Source organism: Bemisia tabaci, chromosome 9 (assembly GCF_918797505.1).
Source record: "Bemisia tabaci chromosome 9, PGI_BMITA_v3".
NCBI classification, from domain to species: Eukaryota; Metazoa; Arthropoda; class Insecta; order Hemiptera; family Aleyrodidae; genus Bemisia; species Bemisia tabaci.
The window spans coordinates 22,538,957-22,559,706 of NC_092801.1; the positions used below are offsets into that span (position 1 = coordinate 22,538,957).

At 41.1% G+C, this 20,750-nt stretch overlaps 1 protein-coding gene across 1 annotated transcript in view; it reads right to left on the minus strand.

Annotated features, from left to right (window-relative positions):
- The window catches only part of LOC109034725 (G1/S-specific cyclin-D3), a 106,604-nt gene that overhangs the window by 75,302 nt on the left and 10,552 nt on the right, over nt 1-20,750 (minus strand). The window contains exon 2 of the mRNA XM_019048009.2: nt 19,393-19,608. Coding sequence (XP_018903554.2) covers nt 19,393-19,608 — 216 coding nt within the window. The remainder of the gene's footprint in view (nt 1-19,392; nt 19,609-20,750) is intronic.

Below are 20,750 nucleotides of genomic sequence, written 5' to 3' on the forward strand. Positions count from 1 at the left end.
GAGTTCAACAAGACCACAAAATTCCTTTTTTTTCTCTAGTTCCGGTGCTTGCGTTTGCAACACCAGTAATAAACGCGTCAACAGCATGTAATTGGAGTCCCGGCCTAGTCAGCTGATTTCCAATCCTAGGGCTTCGTTTGTGAACTGCTTGTTTCAGAGAAAAACGATGAACGCGTGTAGAGGAGCTGAAATTGATCTAATTCCTCAATGTTAACACCTACCTCCATGATCTGATGACCTTCGAAGTCAATAAGATGTTCACACATCAGAGCTCATGAGCGAAGCCACAAGTTAGGTTTTTTTATCGGCTAATTCAGTGAATTGGACGACTGCATGCTAAAAGGAACTATGTTGCACGCAAACCATATGCACATAGTTCCTTTTAGCATAAATACATCCAATTGTGCTGTGTTTAGAGAAGTAGGTTGCGAATGAAAAAGTTCGGTCTTCCGCGGAAAGCATCGTCAGGATTAGTCATTGGGTCCCTGATATTTGAGTACAATTGAGGCGAAGGTATTTTTTTTTAGCACAATTACGAATGAGGAGTGAGTAACTTGTAGTGACGTCATCGCCTTAGTTTTCTGGGGCATTGAACTTGGTTGTGGAGGCAGGGTAGGGCAGAAATATGATTACATTATGAACATAAAATTTTCTATGGTCACCATCGATAAGTTTGGAACTTTACAGAGCCGCTCAGTCATTATGTGATGAGTAAGGATACAAAACTTGGTCCCACGAAGCATTTTTTCACCGGAAAAATCGCGATATTTTTTTTATAAAATCGCTAGGATGATCAACATCTGAGCGATCATCCCCAATGTTGTTGCATTTTTATGGATACAAAATTGTGTTCGATTAAAGCGAAATTTTATTTTATTTATCGCACGAATTTTTGTTCGATAGTATTGGATGAATCGCTGCCGATTAAATCGCGATTTTCATCGCCAATTCATGCAATGAAATCGCAATTGGTGCAATTTTTTATCCGATAATATTGCAATAAATCGACGGCGATAAAATTGCGATACATTCTCCGATCAAATTGAGGTCACTGCTACTTAGGGTAAGTGCCATTAGGTGTTGCCAAGAACTCATACTATTTCTCATATTTATCTGGAATCCGTTGGTCTGAAAGAATCAATTCTTTGTCATGAAAATAAAACTTAAATTTAGGGGAAATAAGTACCCCCTATAAAAAGCCCATGGGACAATGGCACTATGAGACGCTCTTTTACACCATGCACAATGTTCGCAACACCTGATGGTGCATACCGGATTTTAAATTTTCAATCTTCATATTGTTCGGTGTTTGTTGAAGTAATTCATCAACTTTTGAATTTGCATTCCCTTTCTCCTTTTTCCTTTCAACGCACGCTAAGTTCTTTCACCCTTGTTATTTGAACTAAAAGTGTACCAGACTAGTGACGCAACTTTTGCACGAAGATGACCGGAGGGGGGTCTAGCGAAAATCAAATGGACGCAATTATGCTAAAAGGTACTATGTGCATAGGGAATGCGTGCAACATAGTTCCTTTCAGCATAAATACGTCCAAATGTAAATTTTCAAGTTGGCAGAAGCGATTGAAATCAAGTTTCCCTTCGCTTAACCTGACCTGCGCATGGCTGCGCCACCCCGCCAGACGAATTTCATCATCAGACACCGGGGACTTCCCTCAGGAGCCCTTTTGTTCTTCCACGATTCTCCTGTCGCCCCTGCCCGTTTTCTTTTCTCCGTTCCCAGCTTGCTATTTTTCTCGACATTGCAAATTCTCCACCAGCAGGGGCTGTCTGCCCTCTTCCGCGTTGTCAAGTGGCCCAGGAACTCTCCAATTTTGCGAATTCGGCCTCCTCTGCTGCCGAGAATTGAGCTTTTTTCTAGTGAAATAAATCGTCCTGACATCATTCTGATTTTGTTTTAACAAATGGACGTATTTCTTGTAAAATCGATCATGAAATTGTTAGATTTGGAAGTTGCGTCTTCTTGATTCTAAATTAGAAACAAAACTTTAAGCGAAGGGCTTGGAGGACAAGGCGCATAGGAGCAGTTTTTGAAAAAATTGAGATATCAGTGAATTGAACTAAAAATATTCTTGAAATATGTTTTGTGAAAAATTCACTCCCAAATTCCTAATTTTAAGCATCAAAAAGTGTAATTTTGAAAATTTAAACACGTATTTCTCTAAATAGCAAAACTGCTCTTAAGCGCCTTGTCCTCCAAGGCCCTTAAATACTAATAGCTGATTGTGGCTGGAATTTTTATGGACGAGAAAAGAAAAAGGAAGCAAAAAACCACCCTAGGGTCATTATCTTTGACAATTTTTGAGTCTGACCAGAAAGCGACATTCTCAACAACTCTGTGAAGAGTAAGTATCTGTTTTTAAACTTAGGCAACGAAGACAACGTTAGCACGTTACGATGCTGCATGTGCGAAATATCGGCATGTCGCGAAAAGGCAACCGGGCCTCGTGTTGCAATTCGCATTTGCACGGCGTTTCGCAACCCCTAACTGAAGGTAGCTCCCTTCTGCTTCCTAGACAAAAACCACCCTTCCAAGTCTTTCTTCAGCCCCGTGCATAATCATATGGTTATTGCTCGGCTCCACCTTGTCTGATCGCTCCCCAACGTTGCCAAATTAGTGTGAAAATACGGACTGAAATAAATGAGAAAATATCGATATTCGCAGGACTGGGCAACCTCGCCTCCGATTGGTTGTCAGCCGGGCTGTCTCTCAAGGTTAAGTTGGGTTAGGTCACGACCCTGACCAGTGTCCGCCGACGCGAATTGATGCCCGTCTAGGGGTGGAATTCCGTCAAATTCCAGATGTAAATAGACCCTTTTGTTTTGAACTTCTCACGGGGTGTCGGCTGTTTGTTGCTCCTTCCTGGTTCGTGTCCTCTGTCTTTGTCTGGATCTTTTGTGTTGGAGTCTGGGAGAATTTTCACAGGACGGCATGGAGAGGGAACGATTTATGAAAAGCTTCGAAACTATGTTAAGCTAACTTATTATTGTTGATGTTTAAGTGTCGGTGACATGTGAAACAACCTTAAGGTGATTCGATGGACGGCATATTTTGTGCCAAAACGACGTGCGATGTATCGCATCGATTGGTTCCATTTTTTCAGCTTCTCCATCATTGATCTCGAATTTTTAGATCGTAATTCTGTGGTCAGCAGACTAGAGAATTTAATTATCAACTAAGACCAACAAATTCAACGTAATAAAGGAGTGATTTTTTTAGAGGAAAATATCGCATTCAATACTGATATCGAAACTGCACTCGAATTCGAGATTTTCTCTCTAAAAACACCACGTCTAAAATACGTTGAATTTGTTTGTCAAAATTGGTAATTGAATTCATTAGTCTCATGACAACAGAATTGCGATTGCAAAATTCAAGAAAAATGACGGGTGAAGAGAGCCTAAAATTCTCTGTAAGAGAATGTAATAATGATTTTTATTCGGTACTTTGATTTATTTTTAATTCAAGAGGTGCTCAAAACAGAACTCGTCAAGGCTGTAGTCGATATTCGAATAATTCGAGGAGCGCTGAGGAAGACATCCAGACGATTACGCGTTTTACAACTCATTGACTGCGCGCGTAGTGAGTAGTAAAAGTGGTCACTCCATTGTAAGCGAGTGCGTAAGTGTCACTCGAGTCAGAGAACCTTAATACTCACACGAAACGAAATAATTACAATTCGGTCGACTATCGAATCGTTATCGCGATCGATAGATCCCTATCTTAACCATGTTATATATCGATCAGTTCGATACAGTCGATTGGCAAGCCGACGGCCGCGCGGGGGTAGAAAAATGGATTACTTCCGGACTCGGTAGAAAGTCCCGCCGGTGAGCGGGCATTTTTTTCTGGGATTACGAGAGAAAGGGTGAAATGTTTCGATTATCTTCCCATCGTTGCCATTTACTATTAAAAAGTCAACCTTTTTAGGTGGCGTATCTGGAGTATTCAGCTCGATGGGGCAGCCCTGGCGACTCGAGCTGACCCCGCCAGCTACGTCCTGTTGCCCCGTATTGTTCCTGTGGGTCACCCATCAACATTCATCAGCGACACCCCCCCCCCCCCCCTCGGTGCTTGCTCAAGAATTACATCAATCATCGGTGAAGCCGATGGCTGAAGTCGCGTTTCCATCGAATTCGAAAAAAAAAATTATAATTAGAAGCAGTGCCTGACCTCCTTGTTACGGGGATTAGTCGCAAAAATACGGTCGTCACTTTTCTGATGTAAAGATGTAAGTCGTTTTTCTCGTGAGCCCTGGATGGTATGAAATTAAATGGACACCAGGGTTCATCAAACATTGAGTTTGGTCCTTATACGCCAGAAGAGTGAAGAAATGACGTACTTGAATGAACCGCTGGTTGTCAGACCTCGTCCCGTAATTTTCTCTGTGTAAGGACTTTGATGTAGGTATGTTCAGAGCAAAAATCGATTTATCGATGGGCATTCGTACATTTTTATCAAATAATCTAATCATTTCGTTATCAGAGCCAAAATTCTGTTTCAACGATCGCAAACTTTGATTACCTCAACTGGAAACTTCGATATTCTGTGGCCGTATCGAGACTAGTTCTTTTACCGAAGACTTTAGTTTTCAGAGCAGAAGTACTGATTCTACGACTGAAAACTCTGGTTACCTCTGCCGGAAACTATGATGTTCTGTGCGTAGTATGAACGTAAATATTAGGTTCCACAGGTAATTTTGCAATTAGGAACTGCAGTTTCTGGCTCACTTTAGAATCAACATATGCACAATTAGTTTCCCCATGAAGATAGGTGTTTTTATCTATGAGCCTGAGATTGTAGTTCCTTATTGCACAATACAGTCCAATTATCCTGAACTGCGTTCAAGTCTTGAATTTTTTCATGCTCCAGAGTCTGTAAAATTTACTTTCTTATACAATCCTTCTTTTTTTTCTACTTCTATGCGACAGAGGAATAACGGAAAGTGAATAGGTCATGACAAGTTCTATACCTGTATATGTATGAATCCGAAATGCATGAGAACGCGACGACTTTTAAATTTATAACCCACTTTATACATGCATATACATGTACAATCACAAAAAGCCCAGGTAGGACCTCAAAGGCTCTAGAATGATCTTCGATTTTGAATTATTGGCAGAAACGTATAGAATAAATCAAATCAATAACTGCCTTACTATGACCCTCAGAAATATCCTATGTACACTGACTTAAAAGTGGAGCGAATGCTCAGTGGGCACAAATTAACCCCAATTCGATCCATATCGCTCGGCTTTTTAGCATTTTTTCCAAGTCTCAGACGCGGGTCGGAAGAACAGAAAACCGCCCATAAAAAGAGGTAAAAACTCAATTGAAAGGGAAATTTGATTAAGGTCACATTTAAACTGTTTGGAATCAACAACAATAGTCGTCGCGAAGGGGTGAGCGGTGTCACGTTGGAAGAGAGAATGAGGAAGTCAAGAAGCGACCTTTGTTATCCGTAACACCTCTTTCTTCGGCTTTTTTCACTCGGTAGAAACGCAACGGTTTGAGCGCAAACCGCAGAGTAATTTTATGCAAGCCCGAATCAGACTCGGAATGGGGTAACAATCGGACGCATTAGTTCCGCGAGACAGATTTGACGGTGATGCCTGGTCTTGCGAAAAATATGGGTTTTTTCTGCCATCTTCGATTACCAGTACTGAAAACTTTGGTATTCAGTATACTACAATGTTATTCCCTTGTAGGAAATAGTAAATTTTTACTCTTTGTTTCATTATTTCATCTATTCCCCCTCGAGAAAGGTCATTTGGAGAGATATGCCAGTGTTTGCGCAATACTCGCAGGTAAAACAAATACTTTTCAGCTCAGAATGAATATGAATCGTGTAAAGAGCATAAATTGTGCGGTGAAATGTGCTGCTTAATTAGGCAATTTTAGATGTTTCTCTTTTCTGCGGCTGAGCTTTTCATGACAGGTGAGAATTTATTTGACCAGATTTTCCCTCCATTCTCCTATTTTAAATTGGAGTCTAGTCCTAGAACAGTTTTTGGTTTGCAGACAATTGAAAAGCCAAAAACAGAAATAAATTAAAACAATCGTTTAGTGAACATTGACCTCAAATTTTAGAAGTAAAGAACTTTTACTCTCTTAATTAACTCCCCTGTCGTAATTTGATTGATAGCATCGCGTATTTTTGACAACGACATACCTACCTCTTGCTTTTCAAAGCAGGATCAGACACATAGTATGAAGAACTTAAAATTCTCAGTCACAAACTAGAAAAAAAAAAGTGTTGACAGTGATTTATGACTAGAAATATTAATCAAACCTGGAGTTCTTTCTTCCTAATTTTTAGCACTATTGACAGAACTTGGTAGTTTTTTTATAGATCTACATCATGCGACGTTGAGTTAATGGTAAAGTTTTTTTGCGTATTGATTTTTCATGGCACAGACCAAGGGACCGATAAGGAAATTCGTCAAAAGAAAAAAAATAAACTCATTCGATGGAAATGGCAACCGCTGCGCCAGACACGAAAAACGTGGAAAGGTCATCCTAGGGCGCACCGTCTGAGAGGCCTGAAGAAGGAGCCCGCAAACCCACCTGGAATGAATAAAAAGAAAAGGAGGAGGCCAATTTAATGCATTGAAATCGACAGCTCGCCAATAAACGGACTCAATGGCTTTTCGATTCGTTAATCGGCCAGATAGGGGTTAATGCGGAGCCTTTAGACAGCACACCAGGATAACTTTCTTGCCTTTGCCTCTGCATAAAAAGGATCCGAAGGATCTCATCTCAAGCTGCGAGGGGTTTTATTCTCGTGGCACGCTCTGGAACAACGATTTACGTATGTAAAGGGCTCCGTCTGGTTACCCTGCAATCAGTGGCATGGCGTGAATAATCGATTATCGATATCTCGCCATTTGAAGCTATGGTAAAGAATCGATTACTAGGGTGTTCGGTGCAAACACCCTGATAATCGATCTTTTTTCATAGGTTTAAATGGCATAACAATCGATGTATCGCAATTCACGCCACGCCACTGCCTGCAATTCCGGAGTAACTCCTTCCTGGATTCGTGTGAATAAATGAGAAAACTATTTAAATGTGAGCCTTGGGCTTGTGTAGGATCAAAGGTCACGAGGTTGGATCCGCACTTGAATCGGTCGATCACCATTAGAAGGTCCTCCAACTTTAAGCGGTCACAGAAATGTCAAGTGTGCTATGTTTAGAGTCTAGATATTCAAGTTATTGAACGTATAAGGTTTGTTTTATATTCTCGTTTTATTTTCATTAATATGAGCAACAAAATGGGGTAATATGCAAGATTTAGGGGTGATAATCAAAGTTAAAGCAATAGTTTCTTTCTCTCTTAGAATTTCAAAAGAAATATGATGACGCAACTAAATTGTGTTCAAAATCAGTTTTTAAAAATCACACCAGGCTTTCAAAGTAGTGGTAGTAGCGATGGCACGATTCCAGGAATTACACTTGCATTTTTTAATTATAGTGACCTTTTTGAATGAATCAGTTAACTTTTTACTGCACGAATATATCTAAATAAATAAACGAGGTTTCTATCATAACTAGTCAAAAATTATCTTTCTTGATTCGTTTTTCACGGAATCGCGATGTTTTAAAATTAAGTTGCGATTTTTTACGATTTTTCGGCGATATAATTGCAAGGATCATCAAAACCTGAGCAATTCTCCTTAATTTTGTTGCAATTTTATTTCCATAAAATCGAGTTCGGTCAGATTCAAATGCATCAGAATGTAAGCTCATAAAACCTCGGGTGCGAAGAGAAAAGTTACACCTACATGATTTTTTACAGAGAATATGATAGTAGAAATTGGAATTATTTACTACGTGGATGCATATTGTCAATATTTTTTTCCACCCCGCGGAGAAACTAACCCAAGTCCTCGATATGAGAGAATTACTGTGCACATCTTATATCTACCTGCCGAAAATGATTTTCATCCTCTCAACGTAGTTTCTCGCTCCTTTTCATATTGGTGCCGTATAATATCTGCCAAATTAGTTCCAAAAGGTCGGAAACGATCTCAAAGATAATTATTGATGCCGGAGGCAATGACTTAACATCCTGATTTCCTATCGATTCGATCCCTTAAAAATGCGTGCATAACTATAGAAAATAGCATTACTGTGCAGTTTATTACGCTTATTGTTTATTCGCATGGGTGTTACGGATTTTTGCCACCGGTGTTTTTAATTCACTTCAAACGATCGAGCCGGCAAACAGTTTTTCTGTTCAATCATCGTACATTATATCTGCGTACTTTGAGGTATTAATCAGTTTCATTTTCATTATGTATCCGTGGCAACATAACATTTTCATACCGATGCAAAGCTTGCAATAAACGTACACTAATTTTCCAAAGTTTCTCACTATGAACGGACAACTTACCGTTTTTATTTTTTAATCAATGCAATTAATATTATTTATTTATTGAACAAAATTCCAAAAGATTAATATAATATGATCAAGAGTAAAATTGTGACATGACGTCATTCCCAATGTGTTGTCGCTGTAAAAACAAAATTGCTCATTAAGAAAGGTCATAAAAGTTTATTTAAAGCTAATTTTCCTTATGAATGAAGATTATTGCGTTAACAAGAACGAATATGAATGATATATTTATTTACATTATACATTTTCAAGAATTTGTTTGATCATGGTGTTTCAATTACTTGACTGCCCGGTAGATAATCAATATAAAATCTAAGCCGTTTTTTAAGTGCGCATAATTTAAGGGAGATCCGTCAAAATGTCAAGAGAGCGAAAACTTGAACTTGCCAGGCTGCGGTGGTGGCCCATTCTTTCCCGCCGAAATCAGAGCAGTTCAATTAAAGGGATGATTGCCGCCGTGGCGAAATATTCAAATCGGAGGTCGCAGACGAAAATTATTCAAAGGACAATTAGCGCGGGGGAATGAAGGCGGGTGCGAAAAACAAGTAGCGGCGAGTTCGCATCGAAATGCGAGGGAGTCGCGACGGAGACTTGTACGACCGGTTAGGAAAAAAGCCGAGCCCAAAAAGCGGCCGAACGGCATGAACAAATGACGAACAAATGCTGCTCTATGCAGCAGCGTGGCGCCAGCTTTAAGGCCAGGCCAAACTTTTACAAAAGCTCGAAAAAGTCGGCACTTCTGCTTCGAACAATCTCAGCGAAATGTTCCTACGCTAAGATGCCGTAACCGGTTTAGGTGTTCTTTTTTGTAAAGGCACACATTTCATGGTGGGGTTCTTGCAAGAGCGAAAGATTTTTGTTTTTCAATCATGGCGTCGAATTTTTTTCGCTAGGGCCACTTCCTTGCGTCTAAAATCTACCAGTGCTCTCATTTTATTTTATCAAAGGATTCCGAAATAATTCCGATTTGCCAAAGTTCCGAGGAAAATTCCGGGGAAAATTCCGAAATACGCCCGGATTTAGTTCCGAAAATCGTCAAATTCGATCAAAAAGTCCCTGAATTCAATCAATAAATGGTCAAACTGGCGAAACACCGCAAATTTCGAGGAAATTCTGAAGATAGCTGAAAATTCCGGGGACTCCTCCGAAGATTCTGGGAAAAGTTCCGGATTTTGGAATTAATTCCGGGATATAGCAGCACTGAAATCTACTCCTAAGCTAGGGAAGGAAACACGAGTTAAGGCTGTAATATTACTAAAATTCATCTCAATTTTCACGTGAGCCCTATTCTGTAAATAAATCCATGTTTTCTGGGGCTCATGCGAAAATCGAGATACGTCCTTACTCCAGAGAAGCGATGAAATATGAATGACACGCAGCGTCCAGTAATGATAACGCACGCGAAAGAAAAAAAAAACCCGAAGGAGGGAAAAAAATATGAATTAAAAAAAATATTACTATGAGGAGAGGCTAAGTCACTGAATGGATACTACGGACGTGAATTGATTTGTCTCGAAGGGTCGGGAGGGCCGAAAAAAATATTTAGGTATTCAGTCGAAAATCAGAAAAAAAGATCCCGCGCTCAAAAAGCGATTCATTCGGCGTCTGGAAAAAGCGGATAACGGCCGCGCTGTCCAAACTTTATCATTCCCGACGACAGGCGGCGCACAGTGGATCGAGTCAATAGGAGAGTTAGGACAAAATTCGGAAACTTTAAACGCTTATAACTCCGTTTATACCAAACTTTGAGGTTCTAAAAGTGGTTCCATTGGTTTCCTCGTGAAATTTTCTCCTCAAAGCACCCCTTGAAATTTAAAATGAGACGAAATAAACATCAAAATTTTCAGTTTTAGTCAAAAATGTCATGTCCGACATCTCCAATTGACTCGATCCACTGTGCGGCGTTGACAATACCTAACGGGGCTCGTCTGTCTCTCATTGTCCCTATCACTCTTCTTCTTCTTTTCCCTTTGCCGCGCAAGTTCTATTTTCGGGTCGGGCCGGGGATTTTTTTGGCGGGAGAGATGCGGAGAGGAAGTAAGAAAAATCGTCCGATTTTCTACACGCTGTCGGCGGGTCATTAATTATTGCGTCACGATTGTTGCGGCGACGTCATAGCGATCAAGGGTTCGGATCTCGCCGATGATGCGTCGGAATCTAGGCTTGTGTGTGTGGATCTAAAGGGCTGAAGAATTGGGTGGCATTCGTCAGTCATTGTCAGCACCTTGATCCACGATTTTTCACTCCGGGCTGAGCTACTATGATAGCGACGGATCAAGAGTAAAGGAGTTATTTTCATTCATCGGTATGAATTTATTCATTCCATGAATGAATCGTCTGTGGCAGCCGCTACTATGAACCGGTTCAATGCCGTTAAAGAAGTCTTGGGTTCGTATCGATCAATCGATCACGGAAAAAAAAAAGTGTTTGGTGTTACCCCCTAAAATTGTGATACTAACCCAATTTGTTGGATGATATGGGCAGTTCCAATAATAATTGTGGTAGTACCGCCAGTCAAGTTATTTGGTAAAAGATACAGCGGAATAATTGGACCACATTTTGCAATTTGGAACTATTAATTCTAGCCCGGTTTAAAAACAATATATGTGCCATTAGTTTCCCTTTGCACATAAGTGTTTTTTCCAGAAGCGCCAGAATTTATAGTTCCAAATTGCAAAATGCAGTCCCGATTGTTGAAATTGATAGACAATGCGATAGGCAAAGCAGACGACACAAGGGGTATGGAGGGATCCTATTAGTGGTAGGGGGTGGTTGCAATGGACAAAGGAGCTAGGTAATAGACTAAGTATCGGTAACCCACGAGAGACCCTATATTTAGTCCATCATTTTCTCCCTTAGTCTATTGGCCCCACCGATTCCAACCAATAGGGTCGCTCCATACTCTCTATGTCTTCTTCATCGATCGCTTTGTCTATCGATTTCAACAATTGGCTAGCTGGTCTCGATAGAGCTGACCGAAACTTTGGTTACCTGAACCGACAGTAGGTCTCTATAACCAAAAATCTAGGTATCCCGCGTATGTCAACGGACATTTTCCCTGCACACAGAATGATTCAACCAAGTAACTCATCGCGCCACCGAAATACGAACAAAAATAATAAAAATAAGCACTTCCTCCAGGGGTATAATGAGGCCACGTTTTTAGTGGCCAAGAACAATCAGAGATGCAGATCGAAGGTAATTATCCACTGTCACGCTGGGGTCGCATAAGGAACACCGGAACGACTTCAAGCCGCAAAGACACTCGATCCTGTCATTAAAGACAAAGAACAAGAAAGAAAGAAAATAATTACTGCCACCCCCGAACCCGTGTCCCGACTTATTATTTTAAGGACACAAGTCGTAATCAAGATTCGGCCGCGTCCGTTGCTTGGGGGTTGGTACTAAAACCGCGCAACTGCAACGGAATCCACGAGAAGATACGCGCTTCTGCGTAGGAACAGTGGGGGTAGGTGGTTGCTCGCGGCGAGGAAGTGGTTTCACGCCGGAAGGAAACGCGAGTCCCGGTGTTGCCGTTTACGGGAATTATAAGGGGATTTTATTGGTTAACTGTCGTGAAGCTGGCAACATGACCGGGCGAGAGGATATTTTCATTAAAGAATAATCAAGGACCGATATGATGGGACGTCTCCAAGGTTCATTCACTATTTCCGACTTCTTGTACTCTGTTGCCCCGTTGTATAGTGACTGGGTATAGCTACACTTATAATATATTGTAATTTAAAGTGGTAAATGGCAATGGTGTGCGAAAAGGATTAGTAAAACCACGAGGAACTTCCTCCCTACTCTGACTAACTGTCTCGAAATCCTGTACGTTCCTGTGAGTAAGGATTTTCTCATTTTTTAAAGATCAATTGACGATAAGTGAAGAAAAGTAGGGTTCTTTTGCTCTGTTCATACTGACCGATGTAATCTAACCTGTTAGTATTTTCTAGACTTCGGCCACACAAAAAAGTAAATGTCTTGAGAGAACTACTCCAGCTATTTGATTGATGTAGGCGAATGAGGCATTTACTCTTGGAAAGTCCAAGTTTTCTTCTAAGCAGCTGACTTCATTTTGCAATTAGGAACGACAATTTCTGGCTCGGTTTAGAAACAACGTATGTGCCATTACTTTACCTATGCAGATATAAGTCTTTTTATGGACGAGCCAGAATTTGTAGATCCTAGTAGCAAAATTCAGTCCAATTGTAGGGTCTCTTGTCTGTTGCCAGCAGTTACTCTATTACTTACCCTGCTTTGTCCATTGCTTCCACCGGTAGGGTCGCTATATTTTCCCTCTGTCCTCTCTGTCTATAGCTTTGTCTATCAATTTCAATAATCTGCCTGCCTGCAGGGCACTATATCTGCCGTCCACAGCAAAATCGCAGTAACTCCATTCAAAAAGTTGTATTTTTTTCCAGCGCGTACTGTTCTATTTCAAGAAAATTCAATACCCATAGGGCTTCATTTTTTCATTTTTAGTTCCGAATGGTATGGCGGAAAAGTACCGAAAAAATTAAGTATGAAGATTTTTTAAGTTTTTTGCCAAGCTTCGACCGGCTCAGCGAAAGTATCGGCCGTACAGCCCGAGCAATCGAAGTACGCTCCAGCACCGTAACTTTTTCTCAGGCAGAAGACGCACTTAGCTATACTCGTTGTTTTATAGGTCATTCACACACTTACTTTTTTGCCGGCAATTCGAAAATAAGTACAAATAATGAAATGTTATGACACACTGATACTTGCAGAACATTAAAACTTAAGGTGATTCGAAGGAAGCCATACTTTGTGTCAGAGCGACGAGCGATATATCGCATCAATTCGTTCCATAATTTCAGCAACTCGTCATTTTTTTCCGAAATTTGAAATCGCACTTCTCTTGTCATGAGACTAAAGAAGTCATGTATCAAATTTGACAAAGAAATTCAACGTATTAAAGATGAAGTTTTTTTCAGAGGAAAAATATCGCGCATTCGAAAGCACTTTTGATATCAGTATCGAGTTCTTTGGGTGGACTCATTCCTAGAATTTCTTCACTTAAAAATGACCTAACGTGGCTCAAGATAAAGCATGATATGATAAAATAAAAAATACTAATTTAAAAAATCACAATAAAGCATAAGATTTTCTAAAAGTACATAAACAAAAGAAACCGGCAGACTTTTGGTGCCCTTGCAATAAATTAACGCCGCGCTACAGAAAAAATTACGCGAGTGCATAATTTTTCTCCCCGCCGTCGTATGTATGTATTCTAGTTTTAGTTCCAAGAGAAAACTTGCAGCAACCTGAAGTGGGCTCAGGATAATTCTGTTTAAATCCGTTCAAATGTGAGGGAGTAACATTTTAGTGAGAGCGAAAGAAAGTTTAAAAAAACGGAGTAGCGCATGTTAAGGTAACGGAGGGTGCCTTGCTGCCTTGCCGTGCCACGAGAAGCGCGAAGCGCTGAAATAAGTAGGCAGCTTATCCGCAAGCCTAGGACGCACAATGTGTAAGCGGATGTATCGCAACGAACTCGGAAGGTGGTGAATCTGTGGAAAGTGAGAGTGACGAAATGAAACCAGGAAGAGGGTGAACCGTCGAGGTGACCGCGGAGGAGAAGGGTTCTACAGGTGAGAGGACAGCGGGAGGGAGGAGGAAAGTTCTAAGAAGTGGACGCCGAGGAAGGGTTGAAAACACAGCCCCGTGCAATTAGCCGACCGGCAGCCGGGCCCGGGGAGCTGGCGTCCGACGCGTCTGCTAATTGAGGCCGCTAATTTTGATGCTGGACTCAGCATCAAAACTGATGCAGCATCAGAAAAGGAGCCGGGAGTCGGCTTCACCAGGTGAAGCCGCCTCAACGGCATATGCGCTCCCCCGGCGCACTGATCGAAGCGGCATGAAAGTCCGCGCCGGGCCTCCGCCTCGCGCGCCGATGCGGCTCCGTTTATGATGCTCCCTCAAACCTCAGCTCTAAATCCCTGCTTGACAGGGTCTTAAAACAATCGGCGAGAGCTCTGGGCGCGAGGCTGTTTAACAAGTGATTTAGCACCCTTTCGGCCCTTACGGTGGATTAGCCCTCGACTCATCCCTAATCCCTGTCGCCAGCCGGAAACGAAGATGATGTGAGAATCCAGGGTGTCCCGAATCATCGATCGCCTCCAGGGGCTCGCCCTGTAACCTACACCCCTGGAGGCCTTTGTTTTCCGAAACTCGGTCAGTTAATTATACCTTATGCTAATCAGCCTCGTCTCCGGTTCCTTAACCCCGGTAATTAATTCCGACGGTAATTCGTCTCAACCGGGATGATTCAGCCCAACCGGTTTTCGCGCAGGGGCCTTTGTTTTTCCGCCGCTGGCTTTTGTGGAAAGTGTCTATTCCCGCGGAGTTGCCACTTTTGAGCAGTACTCGATGTCTTGTTTTGAAAACTGCTAAGGTCGGATTTTTGTTGTTCTTTTTGTTTTTTATTTTATTGTTTTCTTGAAGTTTTTTCGGTTTTTTTGGTTTTTTGGTTTTTTTGGTTTTTTTGGTTTTTTGGTTTTTTGGTTTTTTTTGGTTTTTTTTTGTTTTTTTGGTTTTTTTGGTTTTTTTTGTTTTTTTTTGTTTTTTTTGGTTTTTTTGGTTTTTAGGTTTTTTTTGTCTTTTTGTTATTCTTTTTTTTTTTGGTGATTCTTTGAGAGTTTTATATTTTTGGCTAATAAGAAAATCTCTTCAGGAACTGCGCCGAAAACATTTTTCCCCTGAAATTTTCCGGCTGAATTCAGTAGTTTTGTAGTTTTCTTAATTTTTCCTACCTAAATTCGGCAGTTTTCAAAGCAGGCCATTCAAACGAATATATCATTCAATGTCCTTTCTCAAAGCCACGCACTTAAATTAATCGTTCAATTGCTTTTTTAAAAATTTTGAATAATTTCTTTCGTGGCTTTATTTCGGCGAGTTGGATCTTTAAAACTTTATATCCGACGGATAAAAATATTTATCGCGCGAAAATTTTCCACTTTTAGAAAGATGTAAGCTCGTGTGTCTCGCAAATACTGCACTAAAGGTATATTTGGAAGCTCCATTTGGCAACCGCGCTGTCTGGTCCTGCCTAGGACTAACGGATAATTTTTACCAAACGCCTCTATGTTTTTGTTTTAGGTGTCTCTTTTTGTTTTCCGTTTGTTTTCTCCTTCAAGCACTGTCCTGTCCCTTCCATGGCCGCATGAAAGGGATTAGCCGTAATCTACGCTGGGGGCCCTTTACAGCAGGTGAAGATGATGGGTTCATCTGGGCCTTGAATAAAATCATTACCGTGAATTAATTTCTCTTCCGGCCGTGATAACCCAGGCACAAAAGACGAATTAAAGGTGAACGTCTTAAAAAAGTTGACAAATATGAGCCCGGTTGGATTTATGAGGCAGGACTGTTTCGAGAACCGGATTTCTATGAGCAGAGCCTGAAAACGTGAGTAATTTTTCAATTTTTTTCTGGATTCAACGATTTCACAACTGAAAAATAAAAAAATAACCGATATCTTGCACGTGTGGATGATGAAACTTATACATCCAAAGGAAGATTACAGGACATGAGAACGGTCGTAGGGACACCAAACCATAAATATGTATAAATTGTTTCTAAAATGGGCCAAAAATAGTACTTCCCGATTGTGAAATGTCTTGGAGACTCAAACGCAAGGGTAGAAAACTAAACTCTACTCCCTACTAATTGGTTTACTTGCCAGCTGATTTGAGTCAGACGGTAGTTCCTTTTTGCATGATGCGTAGTCTGTAATCGGAACAATGTCATCAGGCGAGGCAAAAGTTAAAGTCGGAGATCAATGCTACTTTTCTCCCTGCGATGCTCTCATACTCAAAAGTTGCGCATGGACAACTTTATTACATTCTGCGTTTAGAAACTACGATTTTGGAATTTACGACCTTCTTCAAATAACCCGGACTGGAAAAAAACACACATTGGATCTGGAGACTCTGAAAAACATTGAAGAATGAAGAGGAAAAGAATGAATGAAGAAATGAACAAGAAAATGGACTCTTGATTCAATCAGATTTAAGCTTAAATCAAAAGGAAATCCGCTCAAATTAAGAGGCTTGGTTCTTGATGTAAGCTTAAATCTGATTGAATCAAGAGTAATTTTTACTGTCGATATTTTTAAGAGTCTAGACTCTAGATCCAATGTGTTTTTTTTCCCCCAGTGTTCTTCAAATAACCCGTTCGTGTGGGTTCTTGTTTACTGTGAGAATCCCCCGATGAAATCCGGAATATTTTGAATTTTCACTCGTCGTGTAACTTTTCAAACTACTTTCAATACAAACTAAGCGCATTAACCATGTCAACCCGCACTGGAAAAAAAACACATTGGATCTGGAGTCCAGACTCTTAAAAACATTGACAAGAAAATGGACTCTTGATTCAATCAGATTTAAGCTTAAATCAAAAGGAAATCCGCTCAAATTATGAGGCTTGGATCTTGATTCAAGCTTAAATCTGATTGAATCAAGAGTATTTTTTTCTTGTCGATGTTTTTAAGAGTCTGGACTCTAGATCCAATGTGTTTTTTTCCCCCAGTGTTCTTCAGATAACCCGTTCGTGTAGGTTCTTGTTTACTGTGAGAATCCCCTGATGAAATCCGGAATATTTTGAATTTTCCTAGATCCAATGTGTTTTTTTTCCCCCAGTGTTCTTCAAATAACCCGTTCGTGTAGGTTCTCGTTTACTGTGAGAATCCCCTGATGAAATCCGGAATATTTTGAATTTTCTCTCGTCGCGTAACTTTCCAAACTACGCTCAAAACAAACTAAGCCCATTAACCATGTCGCAACCTCCCTGTGTTGATGTGACCCCGGCTCAGCATCAGTGGCGTGGCGTGAATTGCGATATATCGATTGTTATGCCATTAAACCTATGGTAAAGAATCGATTATTGAGGTGTTCGCTGCGAACACCCTATTTATCGATCTTTTTCCATAGGTTTAAATGGCATAACAATCGATATATCGCAATTCACGCCACGCCACTGCTCAGCATCCGTGCGACGGCCACCGATGGCGGAGCCCCAAAGGCCCAAAGGTCATCCGCGTTTCCAGACGCGAAGGGACATTCCCATACGGGACACTGACCGCGAATCGCAACCATCCCTTTGTCCCTCCTCGCGAACCGCGCTCACTCATGTGAGAGAACTCGCCCCGATCCAGATTAAAACAACCCCCCTCCCCATTAATTACCGGATTTAGGACCCTTGATTCCGACTCCGAGACGCGGGAGCCACCCTTCGAATCAAGTCGAAGCGATAGATAGACACCGCCTGGAAGTGTATCCTATCGAATCTGAGGTGAGTACCAATCGCGACGTTGCCAGGTTTATCGGTTAAAACAAACTCGTGAACATGAGAGACTCTTGAGGAAGTGAGCAAACATGTGATTCGAGGCCGAATTTTTCAATATTTTTTTTTATTAATCTTATTTTTATGAAGAAAATCCAACGTTGTATAACATAAATAATGTCCTGTGGGCTGATTGTTGAAATTGGACTGCATTTTGCAATTTGGACCTATAAATTCTGGCTCATCTGAAAAAACACCTATGTGCATAGGGAAACTAATGGCACATACGTTGTTTTTAAACCGGGCCGGAATTTATAGGTCTAAATTGCAAAATGCAGTCCAATTGATAGCCAAAAATATAGAAGAAGATGACAACAAGGATATGCAGGGATCCTATTGGTGGAAGCGGGTGGTTGCAATGGACAGAGGACGTAGGTAATAGGCTAACTAACAGCAACCCACGAGAGACCCGATAGTTAGTCCATCATTTACCCCCTTATGGTCTGTAAGAACCACCCATTTCAGCCAACAGGATCGCTCCATACTCCTATGTCTCCTTTTTCTGTATACCATTGTCTATCAATTTCAATAATCGGGCCGCTGATCTGAACTTTTTGAGCTATACGAATAGGGACCGATTTTTTTTTTAAAAATTCGTCAACGTAGTGCCCCAAGAGTTACACGTCCAAAATAAACCATTACCCCCTTCCCCCATACGCCTTAAATTACTCACGTATGTATATCAACTGGACACCCTTTTCTCAAGACTCCGGGCAAAGGGACAGCCCCCCCTCTCCCCCCGAAACGTGCTCGGACCCAACGGAGTGACCTTTAATTGCGATACCAGCATGTTCGGTCGGCGAGTAGACCAAACAGGCCGTCTTCCCGGTTGTTTCTCCTTCGGGACGCAAACCTGTCCGCGGCGGTCGTCTGCGAGGGTTCTCTTTACTCGGATTTCACGCATTCGTCTTCCCTTTGTTTGTTTTGGCCGGCGCTTATGGCGACATGAAGGGCGGAGCGAAATCCAGAGAGACAAGTGGTCATTTCTGCACGGAGGGCCGAGCGCGCAGACACCGTGAGAGCGGATCCCGGTTCGGGCCATCAGGTGTGAAAAGGAGCCATTAAATTAATCGGATTTCTCATCGGTGGGTTCCCATAGAGACGGATGACGTCACTCCAACGGATGACGTCTGAAGACAAATCGGGGTAGAGTCCCTTTATGCTGAAAGTAAAAACAGTGCGAATCCATTTCTGATTGGTTCCCGTACTTACAGTGGGAAAAAAAACACATTGGATCTAGAGTCCAGACTCTTAAAAACATCGACGAGAAAAAGTACTCTTGATTCAATCAGAATTTAGCTTAAATCAAGAACCAAGCCTCTTGATTTAAGCGGATTTCGTTTTGATTCAAGCGAAAATCCGATTGAATCGAGAGTATTTTTTCTTCGAATAAAAATTGTAAAACTCACTTGCACGTAAAAATTAGTTAAATTGCGGACGCGTTTCGCCGGCTCGCAACTCCGGCATCCTCAGCGCGACTCATTTTTTCTTGTCAATGTTTTCAAGACTCTGGGCTCTAGATCCAAAGTGTTTTTTTCCCCAGTGTAGACCTTCACAGTGTAACAAACGGGAATAAAGATTAGTATGGTAGCGAAAAAGAAAATCTAGTACTTACCCTCATTTCTGACTGTGATATACTGTTGTCGGAATAATAACATAGGAGTTCTACGGAGAGAGCGTGGCACTGCCTGACTTTGGATGCCAGGAGAAGGCAGACTGCTGAAATGAGCTGCAGTTGCCTTCTGGAGATGTCGCAAGAGCATAAAAATCTATCCAAAAAATTAACAGCTAATGGGAACACCTGGTCCTCGCATCTCTGCTCCTCGCAGACCTGCAACAAACATAATAAAGACATTAGTTTTTTCGGGGATAAAGTATTAATTTAATTTCATTTTATTTTACAAAGCTTACATATGTATAGCCACCAAAAGGGGCTATTGTAATAGTCAGACATATAAGACATAGAAAATCACAAATTTGAAATTTTCAGACATTTTAGATTAAACTGCGAGCAAAATGATCTGAAAAATTAGAGGGATATTAGACACAACTTTCCACATAAATTCGCATTTTATTGAAGGGAATTTGGCTACGCCTGAAGGTTCATACGACGTTTTTCCTTAGCACGGCAGTATTGTAAAATGTACACTTGAAACAAGTCAGACATATTTTTTTACAATTTAATTGTTAAACCAGCAATCCATTTTTTCTGCGAGGGTCAATAACCTCGCTTGCAGTGTATGAACCAAGTACATATATAAATAGCTCAATAACACGTAATCATTGACCTAGAAACCCTGGGAAACTACAACTCACAACATGAATGAATCGGAGAAAAAAGATGTTACGGGGTTGGACCACACATCCAGCGCACCGTTGCAGAGTGCGCTTAAAATCGCATTTCGACTACATTTCTCGTTACCCAAAAAGATCGTCGAAGTTTGAAATCTGGCAACGTAACCTCCGGGAGGGCTACCACGCGGAGCTATCGGATTTCACTCGAAGGTACTCCACGAAAACAATGCACTTTCTTGCTTTTGGCTCGAAACAATGAGTGTTAAATAATGGCCGGGATCATTATTTCATGCTTTCTGTCGATTTCGTGGATCTTTTTTGGCTCATCAAAGAGTGGTGGAAGCAAGAGCTCTGCGGGTGATTCAGGGCCGACGCTCAGTGGAGCGAGTCAATTAGAGAGGTCGGACATGAAATTTTTAACTGAAAGTGGAAATTTTGATGTTTAATTCCAGTGATGCCATTTTATTTTATCAAAAGAATCCGAAATAATTCAGATTTCCGGAAACGTATTCCGATTTGCCAAAGTTCCGAGAAAAATTCCGATGTACGCCCGGATTTAGTTCCGATGATTGCCAAAATTGCTCAAAAGTCCTTAAATTTGATAAAATAAATGGTCAAACTGGCGAAAAACTGAAGATTTTAAAGAAATTCCGTAAAAAGCTGAAAATTTCGGGGATT